Below are 24,433 nucleotides of genomic sequence, written 5' to 3' on the forward strand. Positions count from 1 at the left end.
ACCTAAAAAGAGTCTCCTCTCTCTGTGAGGACAGAAAAATGCATTGCTCTAAGGGCAGCCTGTTACATGTACTGTTTCCAACTCATTTCTCTTCTCACGTGAGACTGCAGCCTGGAAAACCACAAGTCTGGAAAAGCCCGGGTGCTAAAAGTAACATTTCTAAGTAGAGGGGAAAAAAACTCTGCTCTTCATCCAATGTTTCAATATTATACTGTACTCTAAAAAGAGCACACTAATGCTTAAGAAGTTGTTCTCTGGGAAAAAAAAAGAAAGAGAATGAAATGAAAAAAAGTATTCTCTTAAATAAAACAAGTCTGAACGTGCTGCTCCTTACCTCTTCTCAGGGGTGAACACGCAGAAGTGCGTTCACAGAAGGACAAAGCACTTTTAACTGCAGATGAACAAAGCCCAAAACTCTGTGCTGAAAGAAGCTAAGTCACAAAATATTCTGCCTTACAACGTCTGCTTTTGTAAGGGAAGAAAATTCTCTGGTTGCTGTTTTTGTAAGTAGTTAAAAATGCCACAAAATGCTATTTTCAGAAGTGTTAAGGTTCTGTTTAAGCAGGTCATCCTCACAATGTGCCCATTCCTGGGGGCAAGGGATCACCACCTTTCACATTAGCAACTTTCCGCTTCATCCAGAGCTAGAAACTGAAGAGAATTGCCATGGAGTAACAAAGCTGTTTCTTTGTGTCCTGGCAGAAGTTTATGTAAGGATATTTTCCTTTGTGATAGAGCAACACCTCTTACTCCTTTATGGTCTATTGGTCTTGATTTCATTAGAGAACTCTTTAGTGGTGAGATGAAGCTCCTGGTACAACAGAGATCGGAGGTCCTCCTTAGATCTACAGACATGCTTCTTTGTAGGCTGTGAGTAACCAGAATTTAATGCACAGACTGCACTCAGCTTCTACATTAAAAGCATATCCTCCTGCTGAAACAGTGCTATTTGTGAATCTGCACCCCAAAATCTGCTCAAGTCTTTCAGCACAGAAGTTGCACAATGGAAATCAATGCATCTAAGGGGGGGAAAAAAAAACACCAACAAAAAAACCCACACAGAAGGGTCAATGCTTCATGATCTGCACTGGCCAGTATCAGATCTGCTGTGTGCTGCAAACAGGTGCTGCCACTGCAGACAACTGAGTAAGGACACTGTGGCTATTCTCTTTGAATAGGTGCTTAAACCAGGTAACTTCATCACAGCATGTCAGGGCCAAGTCCTCCCGTTAGACATCTTATGGTCAGAAGAAGTCTGAATTCCAAGGCAACCAAGTGCAGGCCTTGTAACCTGTGCGTGCAATACGTCTCTCCCAGGAGAAGAGATGAGCTGTGGAAGCAAAATGAGCTGTTTGCTTCTGAAGGTCTACAGCAAGAGCTTTGTACTTCTTAGAAGTTCTGGGGTTCAACTGGATCCACAGAACGTAAAATGGGATCTTTTTGTCCAAGCTCCAGATGTGGCTGCTACTTTTTGGGTTTCTCTAGGATGTTCAGGAATTTCCCTCGAGTCATTTCTCTAGCTGAAAACAAAAGAGAAGAAAGAGAGATCAATTGGTGGGTTTTCTGGTTTTTGGTTTGTTTTTTTTAAGCCAAGAAACCCAAACAATGACATAATTTACAGATTTTAACCATGGGATAAGAAATGAATTTAGATTTGTGCTTGCATCAATAGCGAGTAAGGATTTTTAACTTCTTTAAAAGTGGAAAATAAATCAGACTGTATTCCATCCTGAATGTCTGACATACCAGAAATGCAGGCAGGGCCTGGAATCCTCTAAACTCAGCAATAATTCGCACAGGCTGTCTAATTACATACTATCTATGCTTTCTATTCCTACTGCATTATGCTCTCACAGCAGCTCCTTTTCTCTGGACTATCCATCTCTGAATGGTGTAATCCAGATCTCCATCACTCTGTCTCACAGCAATTGTTCCTGGATGTTATAATCCGTCAGAGATTATGGAACTCTCTCTTTCTCCATTTCAGGATTATTGGTCCCTGGATACTATGATCTTCAACAGAAATTAGACAGCATTTTCTCTCCTTCAGCAGTGTCAGTCCCTGGATGCTGTAATATAATGGGGTTTATATTCCTTCAATGCAGTTCATATATGGATAGTGTAATAAAGTAAAGTTTATAGAGCTTTGGTCTTCTCTCTCTCACTGCTTTGTCAGTCCTTCGATGTTTAATACAGCAAGGCAAGGTTTATATGTCTCTCTCTCACTCCTGGCACCATCAATCTCTGGTAGCTGTATTACAGCAGGGTTTACACAGCCACTTTTCTGCAAGAAACATTTCTGACTTGTGAGCCCGTTAGATCACAAGCTGGCAGAGCAGCCCTACTACTGTCTTTGTCTCGCAATAACAATACAATGCATCAAAGAAAACATGATTAGCAATTGAGTGCTGGAGAAGGACAATCCTCCCACCAGTGCTTCCCTTCATTTCTGTTAAATAAAAGTGTAAGCTTTGTGCTAGACTGACAGGAATCAAACCATGGAGGGTTTTATGCACAGGACTGATGAAAACACGCATGTGTCCCACACCTTGCCTAGAGAGACTCTGGAAGGAGATGGGATATAGTTCTCTGGTTTACCCATTCAATTCCTGACCTATCTACAGTGAGGAACAACAGGAATTACACCTGTCATGTGGGTTTGCTGCTGATGCTGGATCTGCTTTTGACATGAGTGATTATCTGTTAGAACAGAACTAAAATGTAACAAGAATTTTCCATTTAAAATAGTCAATACACCCCCTCAGTTAAAGACATCTTGTTGTTCTTCACTTAGAATTTGTGCTTTAAAGCCTATTCTTTGAATTATTACCTTCTAGTTTGTCTACCCAAAATTGTACCACAAGGTATTGTCTCCAACAAGATTCCTGTAAAACAATTGAGTGCTATTGTGAACCACCTAGTGCACGCTGGTATTCATAGGCTGCAAAATCCACTGAACATGCTCCATACTGGCTGCAGATTCAAGCAGATCACTGCATTATTCACTTGGTTCATGCCTCCAGCTGTGAATTATATCATCTGGGATCCGTTCCCAGCTCTGCTTCTGATTCACAGCGTGAACTACCACAACAGTACTCATTTGTACCTCTCCCTTCCCTTTTGCAAGGTAGCTTGGATCTCTTCAGCGCTGGTGAAGTGACACATAAGCAGAAGGTGCTGCCGAAGGGCAGAGGTGATCCCTATTTTGTCAGGAACTACGCTGACATGCACAAAGAACATGAATAACTAGAAATGCAAGCTTTTAAAGATTTCAGCTAGGACTAGATTTTTCAGCACCAGTTCTTTGACACCTCCCTGCCTCGCACCATCAACGATGCATGGCTTTAAAACAGTCTTAACGGAGAAGGCACAAAGCAAAACTGTAGTTGATAGAGTGGAAAGTTTTCAGGAGTGCAAGTCCCATGTAGGAGATATACGAATGCATGACAATTCTGTTCCCCCAAAGAGGGTTGCACCCTATAAATCAGCCAGAGAGCACAGACTCCTGCGCACTGAGTGAAAATTACTGTGGGCTGGGGGTTGCTCCAGAGCACGTGCCCTCCTGTTCACTTGTCATCCGAGATGTTAACATTTCTGATTAATTCACAGACCTCTCATTTTATTCTTCATTCCTTTATCCTTGCTATCCTGTTCTGCTGCAGCTTAAAGATTCTTACCAACCTGCTACAATAATCACCGCCCGCTTCCCCCCCCAACCTGGTGAAATTGTTTAGTGATGCCAACCGCGCTTTTAATTTGCAAGACATCAGACACAGAGGTAATTTATACCAACATCTGTTCATTTCTGACTTCTGAAACAAACTCGCACATGCTGCTACAAAATCCCATTAGGAGCAGGAGACAGCCTTCTGCTATTCTGTATTCCTCTTCTCCTCACATACTCAGGCTTGCATCGGGGCTTTATTTTTCAGAGGTACGACGCCAAACTGAAAAGAAAAAGGGGACCTTGCGTCTTTGTGGATGTATGGAAGTGGCCAGGAAACAGCACTCTCATATCACACACAGAAAACAAGCAAACAAACAAAAAACCTAAAGGCAAGTTTCCACAAACATTAGCAATCTTGTTTTCCCTGCTTCAGCTACTTCTCTTATCTGCCCAAGAGCTACAGTTCAGTGTGTTCCTGGTAAACGCAGGCCAAATACATATTACATGCTACCGCATTCAAACGTCTTGGCTATTCCTTCCCCTTTGTTCCTCTTTAATCTGCACTGGAGTATGATTTGAGCTTGGGTTTTGTACAGAAAAGCCTCTAATATTAAACTGACTCCTCTGCTCAGTATGGCTTCTGATAAATGAATTCTTAATAATGGGAGTATCATTTCCAGTGGGGCCTTTTGTGGCTTGCTGGAGTGAAGGAAAGGCTTGTGAATGAAGAAACCATCACCCACATTCTAAATACAATTGAAGTCTAAGAGAGACAGTAAAACCTGCCTTAAGCAACTACCCAAGGGACCAGGAGAAGCCAGTTGCAGGAGACAGAGGTGGATTTTTTTAATTAAAGGGTTGGACAAAACTGTAGTTAAAACCTTAGGGATTTTTTTCTTTAAAATGGCTGCTTCAACCACGGCCTTCAAGTGAAGAGAGGGCTGGAGGGCAGGTTTCATTGTACCAGCAAACAGACATTACAGAGGCTGTGCAGCAGGAGATGGAAACATGAATCTCCATGTCAAGTCCCAACTACAACCTTGCCCACGCTGTGCATCTACCAGTCAGAAAAACCAACAGTGGAGACAAACAAAATAGCTTGCATACAAATTTATCTCACCTGCCAGGGAGGAGGAAGAGGATACTGAAGACCACAGTAAAAAAGCACTTTAAGATGTTATCAGCGGTCCTTGCAATGGAAGTTGAGTACCTGAATGGACTTTCAGGGAAATGTACTGAAAATGGTATCAAGCTATCATAATTAAGAGAGAATGCTGTACTCTGTGAAATTCAGCTTGTTGCTTGACAAGATCTGCCCAGCAGACCTCCAGAACAGGTACTGGGTGGGAAAGGCTGGGACTGAAAGGAGACATTTCTACTTGATAGGGGAGCAGAATAAGGTTTAATATAATCTCCTCTTTAGAACTTCAATCCCTCAATCCCGCATTTAGCCTTGTTGCTTGGGGCTCCTTTTCTACTACAATTGTCCCCAAGTTGCCTCTCCGCAGCAAATTTCGTGGCTGCTGGTTGAAAAGATTCAGTGGTACAGATTGATTTCCTACAAGTGAGGAGATGAGGGATTACCAAAAGCAGTCCTGGTTAACAAGATTGGCTGCAGAATCTCTTGCTAGAGCAGCCCACTCTGCCAGTGCTTTGCATCCTTTCACTATGACATATGGGTTTCATTACACAAAGATTTTCCTGATTTTAACTTGGAGGCGATTACATTGGAAACTCAGAGCTATCTTTACATCTGTAGCAATTTAAAGGTTAAGTAACTTTTAATCAAATGACAAAGACTCAATTTTTCCTCGATTGAAAATGAAAACTGCTGTTCCAGATATCCCTTCCGGTGACAATTTAATTAGAAAAAAACCCAAACAACCCAACCCCACAGCCCACTGCAGCAGAGATTGGGATCCAGGCTGATTGCTCCCCATAAAAAGCCTTCTCACACGTAGGACAGCACAGGACATACTGTGTCACGAGGTCTGGATAGCCAGGAAATAATGGAAGGATTTACCACTATGAAATCAGCAACGAAAAGAGTGATTTACATTTACATAAGCAACTTTCATCCCAGAGAATCCCTAAGCAACACCATGTATGGCCAGGCTTTTTAAACCTAATGTGCACCGAAATGCAAAAGCATAACACTCTTGCTGATGAAGTCCATGTAAAAGATATAGGTGACAAACTCTATTTATAACACATTCATCATGATCATTATACCTTCTGCTCCTTACAGCTCTGTACTTACCTAAAAATCTCCAAAGAAAGCCTGTGAGCATCTTCAACTCACAGCCACTTTAAAATGAAGTCACCTGCTATAGAAGCATTTCCCTGCCTCTGAGATGTACAGCTTAATGGGACAAACTTGCCTGTACTCTTCCTCTGACCTGAAAACCTATCAGTATTTGAATCTAAAAGTCTTTACCATTAAAACCCCCTTTGAAATACAATGAATGCCCTGTAAATAGAACATGGTTTTAGCCCTGAAACATTTTACAGCATCACACTTTGAATGCTACATTCTTGGCTACAGAAAGATTCTTTTAGGCACTGTCATACTTGAGTAGCTTATCAGTTACTCCTTCCATTCATTTCAATTTATGGTAAATGAAGAATTTGTTTTTCAGCATGGAAGGATTCCTTTAAAGCACTGATTATGCACTTTCAAAATATGGCTGCATCTCAGGACTATGCAGAAAGCAAACCTAAGTTTGTTTCTGAAGAACTAGCAGTGGAGATTACCAATTTGGAGCAAAGAACATGAATTGCAGAGAGAGAGCAGAACACTCTTCTGTTTTTTTTTAACCCTTCTACTACCACACGAGGGTCTGTTGCATCAGAAATGATTTCTTTTGTCCTGAGACACAGGGTAAGAAGACACAACTATTCTTTGTCTTAGTTGGTACAACACAGAAAGAGCCTAGAGGAATCTGCCTGTAACTGTGAGAGCCTTGCTGGGCTGGACTTGTGGAATCCAACAGCAAAGCCACTTCTTATGCCTAGGCTCTATTAGTGTTACATTTGGAAGGGAAATAAAAGCAGTCACAGGGTGAGAGGGAAGTGATGGCCAAAAGACAATCTAGAATCAGCAAAAATGTTTAAGATTGACATCGTTACTAAGCAGTCCACAAAAAAGGCATGTCAGACAAGACCAACAGAGCATTACTACCCAGCCAACATTATCTGAACCTCTACCACAGAGACAGATTTGTATGGACAACTTTCTATCTAAAGACCACCACCCCCCAAAAAAAAAAATCCTACCATCACCTAGACAGCTGCTGGCACCAGCTTGCTCCTCTTCCTTCACAGAAAGAGTTCCAATTACTCTGCTCATGGGTACTTCATTAACATAGTTGCCAAATGAAATGCTACCTGATAACTGTGGGCCTTTGACAAACACTCACCAGTGAAAGCCACAGCAAGCCAAATTTCATAAAGAGCAAGAACTGAACTGCCATCTCAGGAGAGCAGTGGTTAGTGAAAGCAACATCAGTTGCCTTTACTGAAGGTGGAACTGGCACATACAGATACTCAGACCTGTGCTTCACATTTACACTGAAGGCCAGCATAATCATCTGGCATTCCTGAAAGCCATTTCTTAGGTCAGCATAAGCCTCCAGGTGGAATAAGCTTGCATTACTGTGGTATCTTTCAATAATATCACAGCGCTTGCAAAGTTTATCAAGCTTCACAATATTCTTGAGGCATACAGTGATTTAATTCCCATCTTACAGATGGGGTCACAGCCTCAGTAAAGAGTGATGTACAGATGTATACTAAAGGAGTCAGCAACTGTGCCAGAATTCAGGCTCTGAAAGATGAGCTCTGTCAAGTCTTGCTGCAGCATTTAAAAATATTAACACCGTCCTTGGTACAAAACCTCACTGTTCTTCCCTCGGTGAATGAGACAGCAGAATTTGCTCTTACTTCAATTGCAGTTCACAGTTTGGCATGTCTTGTTTTGAAATGCCACAGAGGGTGAAGGCGTGCACAAAGCCAGGCTGTGAATCAGAGCAGGTGAGGCACATGGGCCACTCCTCCCAGTGTGCTATGAAAACCTCTCTGACATAGTAGTGGTAAATAGCTGATACTGATAAAGCCTGAAACCACTGAAGCAATCACAGTTTAGTGATTGTTAGCTAGAGCCTCAAGAACTGGAATCAGATACCTAATGCTTTCCTGAATCATGAAATCCTCATGTGACCTCTTTCCACCTCATGGTGTTCTATCATGTACCTGATCTGAGAGATGGTTCAGGATTACCCAGAATGGTGATAACAGATCTGCTGCAGATTAACACAGCCTCCAAAATGTTATCGTCGCTACCACTAAATACCAAAATTATATCCGCTTAAAAGAATATTAGATTCCTTCTCTGTAGAACAATTTGCTTTGTTCTCCTAACCAGATTTCCCTACCTTGCAAGGCAGCAGCGCTCTGCTTGCGCTCAGCTGCAAAAAATGGCGTTCACAAGAGCTTCAAAGGCAGGAGCTACAAACAGCGGTCCTTCACGTGACCGTGCAAAGCCAGCCAGCGAAGACGCTTGAAGCTAAGGGCAATGACATCCCTGCCAAAGAACGCCCGGGGAGCCACTCAACTTATGTTCCACGTCGCAGATCCTGGGATGTGCAGATATTTTGTCCTGAGTGACCCCATATATAAAAGGAAACTCCCACAGTCCCTCCCACTTGTAGGAGCTGACCGCAGTTCAAAACCCTGTGGGGCCAAAGACCCGATCCCTTTGACCCCCCAAGCAGGGAAAGAGTTACACCTCTCGGCGAAGCCAATAAAAACCTCTCTTGATTATAATTTAGATAAGAGCCACTGGATTGAATAATAATGTCTGAAACTCCCCTGGCTGTTTCACCTTGAGACGTCCATCACTGGGTTAAACATGATGCTAATTGCATTTGGATTGATTAATTTCTCTCACTCCTGTCTATTCGAATAATGCTTAACAAAATAATCACAGCACCCAGAGCCAAATCTTCTCCGTCAAAGGAATGAAGCCATCAGAACCAGCAGAGATGAAAGAAATGAAGATGACCCGTAATTACTGCTACGGTGAGAGCATTACCATATTACAGAAAATGAGCCAGGGGGGGAGGGGGCTGCCATTATTATTTATTTTTTAATGGAACCTCACAGCCCAAGAATGCAGATCTGACACAAGAGCAGCACACAGGAAGACGGAACGGAAGACACTCTGCTTTAAAACGGCAAAATACAGCGGCTGCCGGGACTCTGGATACACTGAGGGTCTTGTGCTGCTGTGAGCTGCTCTGCATCCACTTCATTTTTTCATGGCAGTAATACTTGGTATATGACTAGCATAGAGACTGAAGATGCCTGCCTTCCCAGAGTGATCCTCAAGTACCTGCGACAGAACTCACCCATAACCCTCATGCTGACACGGAGGGCTACCAGGAGGCTGGATGTGGCTCTGAGCAACCTGCTCTAGTGTGAGGTGTCCCTGCCCACGGCAGGAGGGTTGGAACTAGATGATCCTTGAGCTCCCTTCCAACCCTAACAATTCTATGATTAAGGGATTAGAGCACATGCCATGCGAAGAGAGGCTGAGAGCTCTGGGTCTTTTTAGTCTGGAGAAGAGAAGACTGAGAGGGGATTTAATAAATGTTCATAAATAACTGAGGGCTGGGTGTCAAGAGGGAGGGGACAGGCTCTGCTCACTTGCACCCTGGGATAGGACAAGGGGTAATGGATATAAACTACAGCACAGGAGGTTCCTCCTCATGTTGAGGACTTCTTCACTGTGAGGGTCACAGAGCCCTGGAACAGGCTCCCCAGAGGGGTTGTGGAGTCTTCTTTTCTGGAGACTTTCAAGAACCATCTGGATGTGTTCCTGTGTGACCTGTGCTAGATTCTATGGTCCTACTCTGGCAGGGGGGTTGCATTCAATGATCTTCGGAGGTCCCTTTCAACCCCTAACATCCTGTGATCCTGTGACACCATTCTCCTTTAACATGATTACAATTCATCCTTGAATGCTGCCATTCTGATTTTTAAACCACAAGATCTAATCTGATGCTCAAAGGAAAACCAGAATGCAAGGAACTGCTTTCTTAAATGCGGAGTCCTATCTGAAGCCAGTTATAAATCCCTTCAGCAGCTGCAGCAGATCACTTTCAACCATTCATTATGCTGGCTCTGTAAAGATATCAAATGTATTAAGTCTGGAAGAATTTAAACAATGATTCAGGGGAAAAAAAAAAAAGGAAAAAGAAAAAAGCCCAAACCAAAGCCACAACCCTAACATCCAAATGGAAGGCCTGCTGCTCCCTTTATTCTCCAAAACACACTCCCAAAGCCCCTCTCATTTGACAAACAAATAGCTTGGCAATTGTGTGAGATCTTCAGACACCTGTGCACTGCAATTCTAATTGTGATTTATACAGTTCACTTCTCTCAGTGCTGCTTGTGTCTGCCCCCTAGTCTCAGACTGAAGAAAAAAAAAAACCCAAACAAACAAAAAACCAAAACAACACCACAGAACTAGCAGCCTAAAATATTTGTTCTGGAATAAAGCCAAGGTCAAATACACACAAACACTGCACATGCCCAAAATGCCAAGACCTAAGACCAGGTGCTGACTCATGAAACTAACTAAACACAGAAAAAAAAATTACGTTCAAGTATTTTATAAGGCTTAAAGGAAGACATTCAAGTTATGTCTCTAACATGAAAAGCAGTATGAAAGGCAAATTTGTATCAAAGTTGAGGATATTTTCGAGTATAGCTGAAAGGTTCTCTACTAGCACTAAGTTATCACTGGAACACAGCTTGGGAGAGCTTTGACCATATTGCTCCAGATGCTGGAGGGAAATGGTGGAGTATAAATCAGGCCTGATTTAACCAGAAGTATTCTAAGGGCTCTTTTCCTATGTGCTTGTATCAAAATGAAAATACATAGAATACATAGAATAAACCAGGTTGGAAGAGACCTTCAAGATCATCGTGTCCAACCCATCAACCAATCCAACACCACCTAAACAACTAACCCATGGCACCAATAATACCTTCTGGCTTTCCAACCCTTAGGGGTGAACAAAGGGTTCTTAATCATTGAGATTTTCTCACTGCAGCATCTCAAAGAGGAACTGTCTTCATCATTAACATGGTGAAATTAAATTACAACTGTTTACTCAAGAGCTCTTAAAACACAGAAAGAAACTAGAGAAGAGAGGTCTGCACTGAACATAGAAACAGCTGGGTATGAAAAGTTTCTGGATGAGAACAGACCCTTCTCAGAAGGCATACAGGCAGAAAGGCTACCTAAGCCGCCACAAAGTAGTGCACCATAACATGGTGCCCCTGGCTACACAGTAAAGCAGGTATTTAGCAGTTGGGAGCAAAGCAGGTGAACCTTGAAAGTAACAATTTTTTCAAGTCTTATCAGTGGCCAGGGCAAAATCTGAGCCCAGAAGCCAATAGCAACAAAGGGATTAAGAGTTATTAGGAGAAGAGAGAATTACATATTTACAGCACAGTTACTGAAAAAATAATCGTGTACTGCTTATGTAAGTCCCTATACTCCCTTTGGCTAATAATGCTGGGATACAAGCTGCATGGTTATGCAAGCCAGGGCACACAAATCCCATCAGAAGACATCAAGGTATGTTTATGGGAAAGCATGCAAATCTGGTTCAAGAACTATATAGCCTCCTTGAACTCCAAAAGACAGAACAAGGCCCTGTCAATAGATTAGCTAGGCTTCAGCTGTTAAGCAGAACTTTAACTTCTGTCAACCATCTCCATGGGAAGAGAGATCCGAATGATAGCAGCTCGTACTATGGCAGTCTGTATTTATTGGTCCAGAGGTATGTCTTGTCTTTACAAATCAGACTACATTTTAAAAATGAATTCTAATCCCAGGATTCCTTATTGAAACATTTTTCCACATAGAGGACTGCAGCTCTTGATGTGACCATGAATTATCAATACTGAAGGTTGCTACAAAGAGAAGGTTCCAGTGCTCCATCACCCTCACCATAAAGAAGTCTCTCCTCGTGTTGAGGTGAAACCTCCTGTGTTCTAGCTTGTACCTGTTGTTCCTTGTCCTGCCACTGGGCACCACTGAATAGAGCCTGGCACCTTCATCTTGACTCCTCAGATAGACATTGATCAGATCCCCTCTCAGTCTTCTCTTCTCAAGACTAAACAGCCCCAGTTCTCCCAGTCTTTCCACATAGGAGAGATGTTCAAGTTTCTTGAAACCCAGAACTAAAGCATACTAATCAACAGCCATTCCTACAGAAACAAGCCAAAAGAGACAAACCAACATTTTTCATTCCAGAAGGTCTACTGAGAACAGTCCAGTAAGTTTTGGTACTGTTTTGATTCTGAAAATCTCATGTTTATTCCCAGCCTATACAATCCACTGATCCAAGTCCACATCTACCATTATTTTTCTCCTCTTATGAATGCTGAATACAATGACATAGCTGCCTTTTAATAAGCAGAGCATTGTTCATCATCCTTTACTGGAAATGAAGAATGGAGGCACTACAGCAAAGCAGATGGAAAACCACCTACAAGACCACTCAAAGTGAAGCAGGTGGTGGTGATGGCCATGAGGAATTTCCATAGATTCAGTGACTGGTGGGATTGCTCTGAGGCTAAGGAGCACTGGAGAAAATTCAGAAGCCAGGAGATCCCAGAAGACTCCATGATCCAGTGACAATGGACTATCAGATATTCAGAAGTAGAAAGGCACAATGGAGAGAAGGTATAAGTAAAAGGAAGATATAAGGAAAAAAGTGACGAGTGAAGAAAAAATAATCTATGAGAAGAGCACAGGTCAAATGCTAAGGTGTACAGTACAGTATCATGAGAGAAAAACTGAACAGAATCAGAGACTCATTCAGGTTTGACAGGAGCTTGGCAGGTCTCCAGTCAACCTTCTGTTCAGAACAGACAGGCTGCTCTAGGATTTAACCACTCACGTCTTAAAAACATCCATGGATGGAGACTGCACAATCTCTCTTGGCAATCCCTCCAGTTAACTGCTCCATACTGAAAAACTTCAATCTTGAATCCAGTCAGAAACCTTCTTGCTTCCATTTAAGACTGTTGTCTCTTGTTGTCCTACACTTGTCTGCACCACTGTGCAGAGCCTGACTCCATCTTCTCAAAAACCTTCTCACAGGACCTAGCAGGCAGCTATCAGGTCTCTGTGAAATCATCTCTTCTCCATGCTGAAGAAGCCCCATTCCCTCAGCCTCTGTTCACAAGGCAAGTGCTGCAGCTCCCTAATCATCTTGGTGGCCCTTTCTTGAACTCATTCCAGTTTATCACTGTCTTCCTCACCCTGGGAAACAGAGGACACACTCAATGTGGCATTGCAGATTGAGTTTAATGACTGCTGAGTAGAGGTGGACAACGACCTCCTTTGATCTGCTGGCCATGCTCCTATCAACAGAAGTACATGCAATAATAATTCACTTCTCAAATATTACCTGCTTGCTGTGTTGCTGTTCAACACTGTTTTCTAGCCTTTAACCCTCCCCCTAGCCACTGCTTTGCTTATTGTTTCAGCAAACCTAAGCATCACAGTTAAGGGGCAGTGTATTTTATGCCTAAGACCGGGGGGGAACTGTTTGCTCCTCAAAGTATTTTTATGCATATATTGGTAAACAAAAATTGTAAGCATTAGGGAAAAAAATTAATATGCTGTCTGTTTTCAAGTAAGACAGGTACTAGGCATGAAAATCTTGAAGCAACCCAGAGAACTCTCTGTTGAGAGCCGAATGACAGCTTGGCTTGCTCCCCAGAAACATCCATCACCCAGCCCTTTTCTGTGGGGATTTGTGTTGAATGACGTCTTCTGCAGGTTAACAATTAGTTTTTAGCATAAGAGTCCTGTGTCATCGTTGTCATCTCCCCAGGAGAGAGAAACAGGCTGAGTGATTTTTAGATTATATGCTCTGATAAGACACAGGCTCCTGACTCCCTGTGTGCTTGTGCCATGCAGGCCACCTGCTCTGTGGAGCTGCCACCAGGGACGCACTCAAAAAGGTTTAATAATAATGTTCTCTCTAGAGATGTAACTCGGAGCATGCTCTGAATTTACACTGCCTAAAATCTTGTACATAAAATTCTATCAACAGATAGAATCTAAGAGGAGTTGCTAAAAAAAGAAAGAGAACAAACTGCAGAAATGTTATTTCCCATTAAACAAGAATCTGCCAGGTCTGTAGTCATAAAAACCATAAGTAAACACAGGAATGATAGAGCACAGCAGTGATCTACTCAGTCAGGTATCCTGTCTGACTGCACCCAATATCAGAAGCATCACAGGAACATAAAAGCAAGCAACAAAGACCTATGGAATAATTGCCTCTGAAAGACTCCTCTTCTTCCTAAGACTCCTCTTCTTCTTCTTTTATATCCTGAAGCAGTTGGTATTTCCTACTTCACTTCATATATTATTCTGTTCTAACTAGCAATATTCTTATCATCCATTTAATTGCCTGATACCTTTTCAATAGCTGCTTGATCTAGGGGAAAAAAAAAGTCTAAAGATTATAACAAAATTAAATCCCAGTGTGGTAGGGAGTTCCACATCAAATTATTTACCAAATAAAATACATTTCTTCCTGATACTTTTAGTCTGCATGGCTTCCATTTTTTACCTGAGTTCCTGCTCTCTTATTCTTTTAAGAGTTGGGAGTCACCAGGAATTTTCAGTTTATCTCCTTAACTGTAGACATGTAAAATAACAACTGCACTGCCTTTCAAAAATCAAAGAGAGACACTTTTTTTCCCCAGTCTCATTAAGAAATCTCCTGGTTTATAAGCAGCTCTCTAAAAGTGAATGGTGTATTTCCCACTATCTCAAAATTATTCCTACCAAAAGACTGCCTGAAATAACAAAAGTATCTGAAGTTCCAAGAGAGACAATGAGGCTTACTTCCTCCCTGGGAAAAGATGATGAAACTTTACACAGAAATAGAGGTTGTAAAAGACAAACTGAAATCAAGAATAAGAGTTGGGAATCAGCACAATAATTTGCTGTGTCTTGGAGATTCACTCAAGCTTGAAGACATACAGAGGCAGAGCAATCTGCTCTGCTTCACCATGCTGGGTACTCTGAGTCCACCTGGCTGTTCAGGACCATCCTAGGAGCTCAGGAGGCTTAAGGGGGACACCAACTGCACACAAACTCCAATTACTTTGTGTAACTAAATCCTCTGGTAAATTCAGATAGATTTGTCACGACAATCCTGCCAAACAGCAAATTTTTAGTCTAGAAACATCAAAACCTTTATAAAAAAACCCTCAATATACAGAGTATCAGAATAGTTTAGCATTACTATCATAGCACCCTCTATCCAGCTCTGCTTAGGCCACTTCTTTTTAAACCTCCTCTTTACAGGACGACTGAAATGACAAATTTTTGTTAAGGAAATAAACTACACCACTGCAGTTTACCTAAAACTTTGTGATCATAAATGCAAGTGAAGATCATGCTTAATCTGTAAACTGTCAGACTGACCTAACCAGAAGCAATAGCAAATTACAATTGCTTTACAACTTCTTGAAAAGAAGATTTTGCTATGATATCAAATATTTAAAGATATTATGATCCTTCAAGCAACCTGCAGTTCACACCAAAAGTAAAGGTCTGGAGAACAAATTCTACTCCATCGTCTTTTATAACAGAAGAAAAAACATGTTGCCATCTTTCAACTTCAACTGTGTCCTCTTCTGTTTCTTATAATAGTTCTGAGTGGTGGGCATGGTGGTGTTGGGTTAACAGTTGGACTTGATGACCTTAAGAGGTCTTTTGTGACTTCAATAATTCTACCAGTCTATAATTATCTCAAATACAACAAAATTCAAAACCCACCTGGATGCATTCCCGTGCAGACTACCCTAAGTGATCCCGCTTTGGCAGGGGGGTTAGATTCAATGATCTCTTGAGGTCCCTTCCAACCTCTAATGTACTGTGATACTGTGTTCAGTATAAAAGTTGTGTGGTTTAAAAGTTTTCTGCAATTATTAGGCTAAAACAACTGCATACTCCAGCAGACAGCACTTTAGCCTTCAGATAGAAACTTGCTTTCTATTCCTGATACAGTCACTCCAGCTATGACTTCCTCACCCATTCACAGTATCACTAAGGTTGGAAGAGACCTCAAAGATCAAGTCCAACCTGTCACCACAGACCTCATGATTAGACCATGGCACCAAGTGCCACGTCCAATCCCCTTCTGAACACCTCCAGGGATGGTGACTCCACCACCTCCCTGGGCAGCACATTCCAATGACGAATGACTCGTTCAGTGAAGAACTTTCTCCCCACCTCGAGCCTGAATTTCCCCTGGCGCAGCCTTCCTTAGGACCCCCTCATCCATGAATTAGTATATATCTCTATTAGCATATAACTCTATGAAGTTCAAAGATTGAGGAAACAAAATTATTATGAAACAAGGAAATCTCATTTTAATCTCATGAATAGTGTTTTAGATCTGAGGCTTAGATCCAAGCCAATTGAAGTGCCAGACTGAAGTGTCTACACTGAGAACCTCAAATCCACAGAAATACATAAATGCCTCCAAAACAGCAGTTCAGCTTATTTAAGATCTGACTGCATGCACAGCTTGCAGTGACTCTGTTTCTGATTTGGAGAGTCCAAGCAGGTGCCAGAAAGTAACAGGTGCAAGCACTGGTCCCAAACATGAGGACCATCTTTTTGTGGCATTTCCTAGAACTGCTTTCTTGAGCAGTCACTCAAAAGAGCCTTAAAGACTCCTGCAGAAGGCTGTTTTCATGTCATCAAACCCCTTCAAGGAATACTCCACCAAGATTATTCCATACATTAGGCCACGTAATGGCAAAGCAGAGGAAGCCAACACATTTAAGGTGTCAACAAAAAGAGGAAAAATGGCTAGGTTGCTAGATTGACAAATACCTTAAAAAAAACCCAAAACCACACACAGCAAGCTAGCAATGTTGATGTACAGCTTGAATAATTATTTTGATGCCTGCTACATGGTGTACAAACACAGGACAAGTTATTTTTACCTTAAGGAGCTTAGGGCAGACACTGTATAAATACAGACAAAAGAGGCACACAGTTAGATGAGACAACACTGAAAATTACCACCCTCACAAGTCATAATCTCGGCAGTTATCAAGATTTCTGTACAATGCACATGGCAGGTGGAAGGAGGATGAGGATGTGGATGTTTAGAGTGTGCCCTCAAAGCATGCAGGGAAACCAGTTTCTTAGAAAACACAGCAATGGCTCACAGTAGAATGGAATGGAACAGAACAGACCCAGTAGGAAGAGACCTTTGAGATCATCAAGTCCAACCTATCATCTAACACAATCTAATCAATTAATCCATGGCACCAAGCACCCCATCCAGTCTCTTCCTAAACACCTCCAGTGATGGTGACTCCACCACCTCCCTGGGCAGCACATTCCAATGGCCAATCACACTCTCTATGAAGAACTTCTTCCTAACATCCAGCCTAAACCTCCCCTGGCACAGCTTGAGACTGTCTCCTCTTGTTCTGGTGCTGGTTGCCTGAGAGAAAAGACCAACCCCCACCTGGCTACAACTTCCCTTCAGGTAGTTGTAGAGAGCAATACGGTCTCCCCTGAGCCTCCTTTTCTCCAGGCTAAGTAATTGGCACTTGTGAGACTGGAAGTGTCTGTTGTCTTCCTGTTGCTGAGTGCAGTATAATAGATACAGCACACACAAACACACACTACAGAGGGGAAAGAATAAAGGGAAAGAAAAGGTTTGATAATGTATCAAAGTTTGTGGACAACCATATGGAGATCTTGATCACAGTGAAAATGATAAGCTCATCTTTGTGAGTGGAACAAGATTAGTTAAGATCAAAAGTAAAAGATTCTAAAAAAGGGGTAATATTGTAAGAACCTGGATAAGAGCTGTGTGAATAGATAGGAAGGCTTTCATTCCATAGGTGTTAATATAGAAAACTGGAAGAATATTTGGATTGTAATTTGGATGCTTGGACTTACTGGGGAGTCAAACTTTGTGCTTGGTCACAAGGCTAAATCAGGGACAGCACAGCAGCAGTGTTGACAGTCACCAAAAGAGGGATCACAAACAATTTGTTTAGAATAGAAGGAAGAGAGAGTTAAAAGCTCTGGTTTCCACATCTACTCAGATCCTCAGATATAAAGGAAATGAAAGGGCTGGCAGAAAGCATTTTTAATCCCACAGGCTCTAGAAAGGCAGCAATGTTCATTAGCTCCCAGAGTGGTCTAAATACTCTGAAATGGGAATGTTGCTAGCAGTCACAATACAGAGCAATAAACATAAACAGTATGAGGCAAACAAAGCCATGAAACAGTTCTGATGTGAGCTTTCATGCTGCCTCCACATGATGGTTGTATTTTGCATACATACATTTTGTAATTGTTTTCAAATTATCTGGCCACTCAGGGCTAACAAAATGTACTCAGGACTAACAAAATGCACTCCCTTGCATGAGTACAATAAACAGCATATTTGCTGAGAAGAAAGATTAGAGATAAAAGAATACAAAAAAGACAGGAAACAAAGATAAGTACTACAGAACTGTTGTCTTCATGCATAGTAAAGATTTGGCACTTCATGACATTCAACAAGAACAAGTGCAGGGCTTTGCACCTGGGCCAGAACAATCCTCACTATCAGTACAGACTAGGGGATGAGGTGATAGAAAGCAGCCCTATGGAAAAGGACTTGGGGGTGCTGATGGATGAGAAGCTCAACATGAGCAGGCAGCATGAGCTTGCAGCCCAGAAGGCCAATCACATCCTGGGCTGCATCAAAAGATGCATTGCCAGCAGATCCAGAGAGGAGATTCTGACACTTTGCTCTGCTGAGACCTTACCTGGAGTACTGCATCCAAGTCTGGAGCCCTTAATATAGGAAGGGCATGGACCAGATGGAGCTGGTCCAGAGGAGGGCCACGAAAACGATCAGGAGGCTGGAGCACCTCTGCTACAAAGGCAGGCTGAGGGACCTGGAGGTATTCAGCCTGGAGGAGAGGAGGCTCTGTGGAAAATGAATAGCAGCCTTCCAGTACCTGAGGGGAGGCTACTAGAAGGATGGAGAGGGACTGTTAAAGGCATGTGGTGATATGACAGGGGGCAATGGCTTCAAACTATAGAAGAGCAGATTTAGATTGGATATTAGGAAGAAGTTCTTTACTATGAGGGTGGTAGAACACTGGAACAGGTTGCCCAGGGAGGTGGTTGGAGTCCCATCCCTGGAGACATTCAAAGTGAGGCTCGACAGGCAGCCTGGTCTAATTGAGGATGCCCCTGCTGACTGCAAAGGGGATTGGACTAGATGACCTTTGGAGGTCCCTTGCAACCCAGACCATTCTATGACTCTGATTATCAGCTTTGGTGCTGTAGCCAGTTGCCATTTGAACCATTACACTGCACCTACATCCAACTGTCCTCATGATTTAATAAAAAGCTAAGTGATACCCACTCTAAATATCATCAATATCCACAATCTCTCTTCCTCTCAGTGACCCACATGCAAAGGGCCTAAAAACTCCTACTTATCACCAGTCTAAGAAATGCCCTTCACTGGGACAGATGAAGTCAGTGGCTTAAAGAACTCATATCCTCTCTGGAATTCAGGAGCAGGTTTGAGCAGGACTAGCCAAAAAGATGAGTACTTAACATTGCCTTTGGTGCTAAGCTTACTGAAAGACCACTGTGTATTTACCCACATGACACAAATACCAAGGGGACTGGCAGAGAAGCAGATGGACAGACAAATAATTTAAATCAGGAAAAAGAAGACTACTAATAGAGATTGCCCCAATGCTAAATGTTTAAAGGAATACTGTGAAATCCTGAAAACAGATTTTCTTGCAGGCTACAGCACACCAGTCTTAAATTCCTTTCCCATTAATCCATGGATGTGTTGGCTTTTGTTTTACCCACGAGGCAGGGGGCACTCCAAATTCTCATTAGGAAGTGATCTGCAACAGTGCACCAGAGAAAAGGGACGAGTACATATGGCCTGCAGGGTTTCAGATTCCAGCTAAGGCGCTGCTTAGCAAGAAGAGAGAGCTGTGGGTACATTTTCAATGCCACCTGCTGGATAAGAATGGACAACTCCAATACAGGTGAGAAACCACTGCTTTCCAGCTATCATCATGAACCCATACCAACAGTTCCCTCCTCTTCCTACATTACTTGAATTGAGATAAAAATTGAAGTTGTCTTGATAAGCACATTTTCTTCTGCACACTCTGTCAGTCCATCCATGAAAGTAGGTAAGCCAACAGCTATGAAAATATTCAGATGCACAAAGTCGCTGCTGAGAATTCAGGTGGCTCTGACAGTGGAAAATAATCCTAACTGAGATTTGATGAGAAGAGCCTGATGCAAAGATTTCAAAACACATTTCTGTACTGGGCCCATCACATCTCCCATTCTAGAATGGCTAATACTCCCTTCTGAAGACAGCAATAAAATGTCATAAGAGAAGAAGAGGTTTTCCTCTTGCCTGAGAAGTAATTTTCTCATTGGAAAGACTAACAACTGTCAGTCTTAACTAAAGGAGGAGAAACAGACCTGCATGCCACAATAAAATGGAACAGACCACTATTCTGAAAGGACAAGTAACTTCTATTGCTGAGGAAATCCAACAGCAAAAACATCCTAAAATTTGAGGAGAGGTAGTTTACAGAACATTAGGGGTTGGAAAGGGCCTTGAAAGATCATCTAGTCCAACACCCTCCCCGTCAGAGCAGAATCACCTAGAGTAAATCACACAGGAACACATCCAGGAGGGTTTTGACTGTCTCCAGAGAGGGAGACTCCACAACCTCTCTGGGCAGCCTGTTTCAGGGCTCTGTTACCCTCACACTGAAAAAGTTTTGCCTTATGTTTAGGCAGAACCTCCTGTGCTCCAGCGTTGGCTCTTGTCCTCTTGTTGGGCATCACTGAGAAGAGCCTGAATGAGTAAATGGCCAGCTTGATCTTGAAGATGGGCAAACCTTTCTGACTTCTGTGAATTATAACTGACATGCAAAACTTCACTAAACATGTCTCAACCATTTGCAGAAACCACTGATGCTCCAGATATCCATCATTTCTCATAAAGGACATCTAGACACATTCCTTTTGTGATACTGTAGCCAAAGAACTTCTGGGTACTCTGGTGGAATGAGCTTCTTGATCTGTCATGCCATTTATACAACTTATTTGATTCAGCAAATAAAAAAAGGGACAGACATGAAACGAGGGTCTGACATGAGTTGGAGGTGTGTGGTAAGAGATGCAGCCACAGACTGTACTCGCAGGTCCTCAAACACAAAAATTGTCCTGGCTGATGTGAAAAAACAACAATTGTTAATAAACAGATATTCTGCTCTTCACTGCTCCATATGGCAGTCTGATGGATTAAACACCAGCAGAGTGTTGATCACTCTAAAAGCTCATATTGAGATGATCTGGAAAATCTGTCTATCTACAATTTGCGAATTCTGGTTAATTTAATTAAAATGCTGCATCGCTAAGTGCCTTAATATGTGGAAAGCCATAAGCTTGTGAGGTTCCTGGCAACGTCTGCCTTCAGAAGCTACAGGACAAACTATCAAGAGGCTCCTTGTTAATTTGGAATACACAAAGGAAGACTCCTCGGCTAGAAAATGAGTCTAAGTTTACATGCGGGGAGAAGAGAGCGGGAAAAATCTCCAAAACAGGCAGAGGGGCAGGTGAGGTGAAGGATGCCAGTAGCATAAGAGGAGCATAAGAGAAACAAGGACACAGGATGTCAAAGAAATGGTGACTTTTTGGAAAGAGGCCAGCCAAGGTTAAAGGAAACTAGATAGGCTACAAATAGTTAGCATACTTAGCATACTAAGAAATGGAGAGAGAGAGAGGGGTGGAGTTCAGGAGAGGAACTGTCACCTTGCAAGAGGAAAAGGCCAGGAAGTCTCAAGAGAGAAGGAGGCCACAATGAACATGCTTGGCCAAAGGAAAACCCAATGCTGTAATCTATATTTACCAAAGCAAGCTTGAGATCTGGCTTCTTCTTAAATTGAGAGAGACTACAGCACATACACAATCAATTACTGCAGTTTAGCTAAGGGATGGTACCTGTTCATTTTCAATTTGGTGTCAACACCAGGAACGAGAATCATGAGGCTGAGCCAGCTTAGAAAATAGGTTTTGTTGCTAGAAGTATGTCCAAATGAAAGAATAAAGATACTGAAAACACCCTCTGATAAAAGACAAGTGAGTAAACTGCTGGAATGTGGAAGCAGATGACAGTTTGGTGTCTAGGGTTAACACAGCCTGCTCTCACAAGCAAGCCCCTGACCTCACACACAGATGGGAGGGGAAAGTAACACAAAAACCCTTTGGGTTCAGATAAGGAGTTTAATGAGATCACACACTACAATTACCTTAGCAAAAGCAAAAGCAGCAGCAGAAGCAAATGATAAAAACAGTTCCCCCCACCCAAGCATGCAGAAGCCAGCATAGCAGAAAAGACCAAAACCCCAAAACCCAAAGCCAAAAGCAACAACCAGAACAAGCCGCCTCTCATGTTACACGCTGAACTTCAAGCCCCATGATACTTTGCTCCAGCCAGCACTTTCATTTCAAAGCTGGCATGCTGGCAGTGTGGTATTGAATACACATCAGCAGATTCAACTCAACCCATGACATTTGGCAAACAGCTGAAAAACCTTTTCCTGCTGTTTGCAGCAGCTCTGTGCTGATGGAAGTCAAACCATTCTTGGTACACTCATTACTGTCACCAGAATGGACCTAGTACTGCATTTCTAACACTAAATAATACCTACTTTTGTTCTTCCTAAACCAAAGATGATGAATCTGGGTTCAGTTCTTAGCAGCTGAAGCTAAGGTTTTCCAGACATGATTGCTAAAATTTGAGAGGAGTCTGAAAAGAGGAATGTGGTGTTGTCAGGGAGATACCATGGAAGAACAGATGTAAGTACCCACATTACTACTGTCTCAGTCTGCTAGAATGCAGCTTTCTCAAAACTATTTGGAGTAAAGAGAAAAGTTTCTAGAAGGAAGCAAGAGCAATGTTCCCCAGGAATACATTAGTTTAGGCTCATTTGTTGTTAGGAAATGTTGAACAGAAACAATTTTGGGTTTTGTTCTGCACAATGATCATCTTGTGTGGAAAAAGAAGAACATTCTCTCTAGTATGGCAGTTAGTTTCCTACTTGTAGGTGAGGATCTGCCTGCAAAACCCAGGAGGGTCTGCTGAGTTACTGCAACAGAGCAAATTGTGCAACATGTGAATCTGTGAAGGCCTGATGGGTTTGTGTGTGTAGCACAGTATTGCAAAGGAAGACTGTCATCCATTAAAGGTCATTTCAGCTGTGTTTCTATAATTCACTGCATGACAAGAAAGAACATTGGCATTTGACAATGCAAACCCTGTACCTGTTTCTCCCATAGTGTTAGAATGCAAAAAAAAAGGAGTAATTAAAAAACAAAGCCACGTGCTAAAAGAATAAATCCCACTTAAAAAAGAAGCCCATTTCACTCTGTAATATCATGTCTATCCATCCTCTAGATTATTTCCAACTACTTTTCTGGACATGTGGCTGTGCTTTCTGGAGCCAAAGTTAATTACTTCCATATTCAAACACAAGAGTACTGATCTTCTACACGAGCATAAGAGCCGAGAAAAAGTGCCTAAGCAATGGGGAGGGGAAAAAAACACCCAGCCCTTGCCTTCCCCTAAGGCTTATCTGCAGGCCGGTTTCAAAAGAAGAGCAAGTGATATAACCAAACAAAAGCAGATCTGAAAGGTGAGCAAAGCCCACCAGCCACACCATCATTATTACTGTGTCGACAGCACACTTGTTAAAAATGTATATTTTAATTTTCTGTATTGCTAAAGGTCCCAATTTGCCCAGGGATCTAGCTAAGCTGCCATTTTCTACCACGACAGAGTCTAATCTTTATTTAATGGATTTAGCATCTATCTTCACTAGAGTGGTCTCCAAGGGAAAGGGGAGGGGAGTAAGAAGGGGCATGAAGAGATGATCAGAGCCCCCCTCTCCTTCATCCATCCGGCGCTCATGTTTGTGTTCAAAATTCAATTACCTCCTTATTGATACTTCACAGAGATATTTAAGCTGCAAACATGAAGCCCTGATTTCCCAGGGGGCCATGCCCCTCTCTATTTCACTGCTCTGCTTCCCCCAGGGTGAATTCCTGAGGCGTCCATATTAATAGGTAATCAGTCACAATTCATTTATTAAACAGCTAGCAAGGTTTATCAGCCTGCCCTGATTAGCCGGAAGAAGCCACTGAATTCCTAATTTATTTATGGAAATGTAAGTGTCTTTTTGAATTCCATTCATGAAAGACAGGGGTGCTGTGGGTCTGGCACACTGAATTCTAACAGGCGAGCAGCAGGCGACCCAGAGACCAGGGACTTTGCAACTTCAGCCCAGGAAATGCACTGTGGTGACCCCAGCGTGATCTATAGATTTAGGGCCAGAACCTTGTATGAGCATTCAGAAGCCAGCTCTTCAAGGAGCAGGTGTTGCCACCCCTTGCAACTAGAGAATTACCATCCTTGAAGGTCTCTTCCAACCTGGTCTATTCTATTCTATTCTATAGCCTAATCCTATAACCTTTATGCTGCTTGCAAACAGAAACATTTTTATGTGTAATGTCTGTGAACAGCTGAGAAAAGGCTCAGTTTTCTTAGTCATCTTGCTTGAATCCCAGGCTGCAGA

At 42.3% G+C, this 24,433-nt stretch overlaps 1 protein-coding gene across 1 annotated transcript in view; it reads right to left on the reverse strand.

The window, feature by feature from the left end:
• Positions 1-1,030: 1,030 nt before the first annotated feature.
• Positions 1,031-24,433, reverse strand: part of LIN52 (lin-52 DREAM MuvB core complex component) — a 49,529-nt gene continuing 26,126 nt past the window's right edge. Inside the window, exon 6 of the mRNA XM_009909369.2 lies at positions 1,031-1,520. Within this exon, the coding sequence (XP_009907671.1) occupies positions 1,465-1,520 (56 nt within the window). The 3' untranslated portion in view covers positions 1,031-1,464. The remainder of the gene's footprint in view (positions 1,521-24,433) is intronic.

The sequence above is a fragment of the Dryobates pubescens genome, chromosome 5 (assembly GCF_014839835.1).
Source record: "Dryobates pubescens isolate bDryPub1 chromosome 5, bDryPub1.pri, whole genome shotgun sequence".
Classification (NCBI taxonomy): Eukaryota; Metazoa; Chordata; class Aves; order Piciformes; family Picidae; genus Dryobates; species Dryobates pubescens.